The sequence below is a fragment of the Oreochromis aureus genome, linkage group 22 (assembly GCF_013358895.1).
Source record: "Oreochromis aureus strain Israel breed Guangdong linkage group 22, ZZ_aureus, whole genome shotgun sequence".
In the NCBI taxonomy this organism is placed as follows: Eukaryota; Metazoa; Chordata; class Actinopteri; order Cichliformes; family Cichlidae; genus Oreochromis; species Oreochromis aureus.
In genome coordinates, this window is record NC_052962.1 from 28,149,248 (window position 1) to 28,156,346 (window position 7,099).

At 37.8% G+C, this 7,099-nt stretch overlaps 1 protein-coding gene across 1 annotated transcript; it reads left to right on the forward strand.

Moving 5' to 3' along the window:
* Window positions 1-3,891: 3,891 nt before the first annotated feature.
* Window positions 3,892-6,747, forward strand: galr1a (galanin receptor 1a). Its single transcript, XM_031733266.1, has 3 exons — window positions 3,892-4,545; window positions 4,835-4,900; window positions 6,394-6,747. Exons 1-3 carry the CDS (start codon window positions 3,892-3,894, stop codon window positions 6,745-6,747), a joined length of 1,074 nt encoding a protein of 357 aa, XP_031589126.1.
* Window positions 6,748-7,099: the final 352 nt, after the last annotated feature.

Here is a 7,099-nt window from a genome sequence, read left to right on the forward strand (position 1 = left end):
GAAATCGTGTTTTTGCACTGACTGAAACAAACTTCCCCTTCACATCAGGACCTCCCCAACATTAGAACAGTTTTTGAAATCAGTTTGAAAAACATTTTTGTTTTTTTTTAGCTTTTAAAACAGACTGAGTTTTCCTTTTATTTACTTTTCAACAGTTCTACTTTATTCATGTTTGCATGTTTTATGTTCTCTTTTTTTAATCTTTTTTTTATCATTTTGTGTTGTATATAAATCTGCTTATAAGTAAATTTGACTTGACTTGTTGTGGTAGTTAAGTCTCAATCAGAATTACTTTTTGTGCTTGGAACACGTGTTATGACCCCTCTGAGGTCTTTGATGACTTACACCTCAGGGGACTCATAACACAAACTGTACTTCAACCCACTATTTCAAAGGAGTTTAAAACCGGCTTTCATTGCAACTCATTTTAATAGAATTACTCCTGTCGTCCCAAGAAGACAAGAGGAATCCAGCTATTGTCAAATCATTCAGGTGAAGGCCACGGTCATGGCTTTGCTGATTTCTGGATCTTAGACTTATGATGTAAATATTTTTCTTTTTTTTATTGGACTATCTAATTTAATAATTAATTATATTATAATAACGTTTATTTCTCCTGATTTATTTTTATGGTTAAGTTAATAAAACAAACAAAACAAAACATTAAGTATAAACTTTGTGAAAAGGCTTTATTTAGTTTTAAATGCACAGCATTTTATAAAGTCAAAGTAAAAACAGTTCACATCTATCAGAATCAATGCACCACAAAAAGGTCCTAAAGTGATGAGTGCAAGAGGAGCATTTCCTTTTCTATGATCATTATATTTTTAAAGCTTTCCTACACTTGAGAATCGCCTTGCCCATTTTTTTTCTTCTGGTGACAATAAACAAACACACACGGTACAATTTAGATTTATATATTAGACATCTAATTAATGGAGAACATCATAAAACCGGACATGCTTTGCAGGTTGATAGGAGAACTGAAGAATGTAACAAAACACATTGCATTTTACTTTTCTTAGAACATAAGTCACATTATCAAAATTCTGTAGGAATAATTAAAATTTTCCTTGGAAATCTGCAGCTTTTCCGAGGCTTCAGTGTCACTTTCTTTTTCCCAGCAGAGAAAGGGATAACATCTGAGTCGATGGAGTAAGGAGTCACCATGGAAACTTGGGGCTGCTTCAGGACACGAGCTGAGAAACCAATTACAAAACATCTGCCATGCTCCCAAAAGTGTAATAAAACCCCTTAATAAAAAAATAAAAAAAAACAGTAACATAATGACTACTGTTAATGGTGAGAAAATGCTAAGTGGGAGAATTGGTCACAAACATTTTTCTTCATCTTCATCATCAAATCTGCCGCCATCATTAACATCAGTATCACTGCCATCGACGATAACAATCCCGAGATGTTTGAGACTAAAGGAGTAAAGTTTCTGTGTTTTAGCGACATGATTAACACCAGTAAATTAACCAAACAATAACAATAACTGCTCCAGTCATGGACAATGAACTGAGGATAAGATATCATCAGCCTCTGTTCTCAGGTAACATAGCATGTGCATCATCTCTGTCGTCATATCCAGATGGTATCCCTCTAAGCAGATTTGGCTGATACTCACATGCTTGTATAATGATAATAAGCTGCTTGGAGACCTGCTCAGAGTAGATCAATAAGTGAAGACAGTCGACTATCAATGAAAGCCCTTTTCCTACCGCACTCTGTGCTCTTTTTTTTGTTTGTTTGTTTTTTAATTCATCATTTAAAAACAACAACAACACAAAATTTAAACCCACCTGTGATTTGTTGAATTTTCATCAATTTGAGGATCTTTTTTTTCTGGTGGTCAGTCTCACCGTACCGTGTGCAGATTCTCGTGGTGTTCTGCTTTTGATACAGTGACGACGATTATTTTAGGTTTTGTTAACAATATCTTGACAACTTTACGATGGCGTCACAGATGAAATGAATATTAGTTCATTGTGCCCACAGTGGGTATTTTCAGGCCTAGCCCCCAGGATTACTAGCAAATTAGATTTGATCTTTATTGTGGAGTGCTAACGTGCTAAAGTCATGTTCTCTACTTGGTTGTCTGAGTGATTAGTGCTTGTAACTGGCTATAATTTCATAGACCAGTCATAGTCTGTATATTTAAAGTCCCCACTCTCACCCACACACTCCTGCATTTCTTTTCTCTCTCTCTGCCTCCTAACATGCCTTCCCCCTTTCTTCTTCCATTATCTTCAGCCAACAGTACCAGCATCCTGTTGGCCAGCAGCACTGGAGCCAGTTCTTTATGATTCCATTTATCCAGGCTTGGGACTGTCACTGGGAGTACACTAGCTTGTGTCCTGTTCATTGTTGGGTTGTTATTGGCTGGTGGACATTTTGAGCATTTTAATATCACAGTGGTCAGCTTGCTTAAATGAATGAACCTAATTGGCAACAGCCTTCAAAGCTAATGGCAAAAGTGAGTCATCTCCATAGATTCCACTGGTAAAATCCTAAACTTTAGAGCTTTAAAAAGCATGCTTAGAACAAACAGTTTGGATAGTTTTACCTTTTATAACAACAGTTATTTGCTAGCAGATGTTCAAATAAATCATCCATTTGTAAACTAATGTTAAATTATGTTTTCCAACGACTTAAGTAAAATGAACGAACATGTGTAGATTGATTCCAAACGGTTCTCATGTTTCCTCATTTTTCCGATCTTGTCATTTATGGACGTGTTGGGTGCCCGGAAGCGTAATATGTTGACAATTTGTCACCTAGCGTAAAATATTACGCAGCTTGGATAGCTCAACAGAACGTCTTGAGCTATCCAAGCTGAGGTGATCATTTGGCACCACATCTTATTCACCAAAATCACTTCTGGCTATGAAAAAACAAAATGACAGTATCAAAACAAAACAAAACAAAATTTAAAAAAGCCCCACAAAAAGCAAATAAAATAAGAAACTAAACAAACCCCTTATATTAAGGCTGTATCATTTGTGGATTGATGATGTCACAGCGCATATACGTCCTTCATTGCATTGGTAAAGCTACAAGAAAGACATGTCAGATCCTGTATCCCCATTAAAAAGCTGTTTGGTAAATGTTCTGAAACTGTTACAAATAGCACAAGCTAATATGGATAAACTATTCATCTCCCCTTTGAAGTCATACCAGTTGCTTATAAGCAAGGATTACAAATCAGATACTTTATTAAGATTTCACAAATGATAATGACAAAAATATTTAATTAAACCTCTGTGTTATTTTGATTTTATTTTGATTGTTTCTGTTACATTGTAACATGAGTTATCTTCTGTGAATGGACAGTTCATAAATGTATAAAGAAAAAAGGAATAAAGAATCAATAAAAGACTTAAAAAGTCTCAGAGCAGCATAATTAATTTCCATGCTATCTGTCCCTGAAAATCCCCAAATCCATTTATTTTTGCTTGAAGTGAGCTTTTAGGGGAGATAATAAATGCCATATTTACAAATAAATTACTTATGTATGCATGTATATAATCTATTTCCTCTCATATAGCATATTCCATGTGCCAGCATGTGTTATTTTTGGATTTTCCTGGTTTAATCAAGTGGTACTGAATGCTTCCGGATGTGGCTTGTTAACGTGAATTCTTAAAGCAGTCACCTGGTTTCTTTTTAGTTCTGGTTCACTGGCTATATGCCGCTGAAAAGTGAAAAGGTATTGGTGCGTACAGTATAGTGACGTTTCTGGGGAAGGCAGGCAGGTGGGGAGGGGGTCAGCCTGCAAATACATGAGCTCAGTCCTGTCTTTAGAGGAAATCTATCTTCAGCTTGAGCCTCATAGAGGTTATCCATCCTTCGTAAAAACATGTAACTTTTCTTCACTGGCGGAAAATCATGGAGCTACAGGTGGAAAACCAAAGTCAGCCTTTCACCACCAACACCATGAGGCTGCCAGCTAAAATCATCCTGGGAATGGGAGTAGATAACTTCATTTCTCTTCTAATATTTGGACTCATTTTCATTCTTGGTGTGCTTGGGAACACACTGGTCATAACTGTGCTGGCGCGCAGTAAACCCGGACAACCGAGGAGCACGACCAACATATTCATCCTCAACCTGAGCGTGGCTGACCTGTCCTACCTCCTCTTCTGTGTCCCTTTCCAGTCCACCATCTACATGCTACCTACGTGGGTGCTCGGAGCGTTCATTTGCAAGTTTATCCACTATTTCTTCACCGTTTCTATGCTGGTCAGTATTTTCACTCTGTCAGCGATGTCCGTGGACCGTTACGTGGCCATCGTCCACGCCAGGAAATCCTCTTCGATCCGGGTGGAGAGGCATGCCATGCTCGGAGTGGTGCTGATCTGGACCCTGTCCGTGGTCATGGCAGCTCCCGTAGCGCACTACCAGAGCATCGTGGAGAGGGAGAACAACAACACCTTCTGCTGGGAGGTCTGGCCGGAACACCAGAGGAAAGTCTACGTGATGTGCACCTTTGTGGTCGGATACCTTCTGCCTCTCACTTTGATATCTGTCTGCTATGCAAAGGTGAGGGCGCACGAACCAGAGTCAATATGTGCCCATGAATATACCGTGTTAACAACGAAATTTCAAAGTGTTGAACAAATTAATGCGTTAACTTGTTATTCAGATCGCATTTCTCTCTTTTATAGTGTAAAAAATACTTATTTTTATTTTTATCAACAATGGATGGATTTGTAAAAAAGGTTTAAGTGGGGCTTGAAACATCTGCCCAGATGTCTTTCTGAAAATAAATAAAAGTGAAATAATTTGGCAGCTCCTTGAAAACATTCACATGTGAGTTTTGTGTTTTCAGGTTTTAAATCATCTGCACAAAAAGCTCAAGAATGTCTCAAAAAAATCCGAGCTCTCCAAAAAGAAGGTTGGTGGAAGCAATTTTCCTCTGCCTCTGATTTCTCACTAAATTAGGAGTCGTGATTAAACAGTTCCCTGGCTGAGAGGTTAATGTGCTCATTAGGTACAGAGAAAAATGCCTGCACTCCTGAACTCCATTTACAGCAGTTATAAGTCAGCATAAAAATCTAGACTAAATTGCCCATTGGGGTTCTGGAGATGCTGTGAAGTGTCATTTTATTGCATTTGGCTCAAAACTCTGCACTGAGCTATCCACTAACGATTCTCTTCCAATAATTTATACAACCTTGCTTCCAAAAAAAGTAAAGGTATAAAATGTAAATAAAGCAATGTGCAAATTTTCTGCATTTATTCAGAAATTTTTATAGGCAGTCTTAGATCTTTTGGTCTTTAGATGACACTGCAGTAAAAAACTGACATTCAATTAGATATTCAATTTACTGCATTGGCTCAGCAACACTTTTGGTGAAACAAACATTTGTGGAGGACTGAAACTACAAACCAATTCAGCAATAAAATGTAAAATTTAAAAAAAAAATGATTGAATAAAGATATAAAAGAAAAAATAAAGAAAAAACTAGGAGTCTCGATATGTCTCACAGCTGATAGATTAGTCAGTGCCTGTGTTTAGTTTCATATTATATCTGCTGCATTTAATGGGTGGCTCCATAGTGGTCACCACATTCACCTAACATGCAAAAGATCCTTAATTTGATACTGTTAGGAGGCGCAAACCCGTGCATGGGTTTCATCAGGAAGAGAATCAAACATGTGGATCCATCTGCTGTAATGACCAGAATAGGGGAGCAGGTGAAAGACGCGTTGCTGTCTGATGCATTTAAAGACATATTTTTATTAAGTTATTTCTTTATTTATGTTTGATTTTGGCAGCCATGGTCCTCCATAGAGACTCTCTGGGTCATGTGCTTTTAATGTGCAGTGAGGCAAACTAGGAAACTCTCTTGTGGTTTGACCAATCAAAATTTAAAATAGTTTTCGGAAGTCATCCACGAGGAGAGAGACCAAACAGCTTTTCAGAGCTCAAAGACAGCATTCCTGATAGTTCACATGGAGTGGATAACATCTATGAAGGCACCATTATTGCTAAATGATACACAACGCTAGGACAACAGCTTCCATCCTGAAGCCTTATTTCAGCGGAAAAATGCCAAACTGTGTTTTGGGAATATTGAAACAGAATCGCTTCTTAGTATAAGAGTTAGGGGTTTAAAGTGCCTGCAGTAAAGACCTGACAGTAAAGCAAATAAACTCTACAGAGTGTTGTTAGAAGAAGAGGTGATGCTGTTAGGATCAAATTTAAAATAAACAGATATTTTTCAAAAGCAGTGGCACTTTTGATTGGTTGTACTTGTAAACATAGGGTTTAAATGTCTCATAAATATTCAGCTTTTATTTGCATTTTACACATGGTCCAACTTTTTTGGAAATGTGTTCATACCATTATGTGACACGTCACCCATGATTATCTCCTTTCCACAGACTGCTCAGACTGTCCTCGTGGTGGTTGTTGTCTTCTGTCTGTCCTGGCTGCCTCATCACATCGTCCACCTGTGGGTGGAGTTTGGCTCCTTCCCTCTGAACCAGGCCTCCTTCGTGTTCAGGATGGTGGCTCACTGCTTGGCCTACAGCAACTCCTCTGTTAATCCCATCATCTATGCCTTCCTGTCTGAGAACTTCAGGAACTCCTATAAGCAGGTTTTCTGGTGCCGGGCGCCCAGCGAGTGTCCTCTGAACGAAAACAGAGACCCCCGCAGCAGAATGGAGACGGCACCTTCCACTAATGTCAGCGTGTCTTATAAAGGTCACGACTCTCAGATTAGTAAAATGCTTTGATTACACTGGTGGTGCATCCTGAGTACAGCCTGCTGGATAATGGATTTAAAGGCTGAAATTACTGATATGAAAGTTTAACAAAATCCAAAGTTTCATATATCGACTGATATTTGTATTTTGAAAGACTTTAAAGAGCATGTTTGAATTAGGCCTTCATTCCTCAGTGTGGCACATTTGCATATCTCATGTATACACAAGAAGTAATAATTTTAAATGTCAGGAAATATTATCCCACTTCCTGCTCAAACAGATTACAAGAGGAGGAAAAAAAAATCTGTGTTATATATATATATATATATATATATATATATATATATAGACTGTATATAAAATATGAACATGACTAAATGTC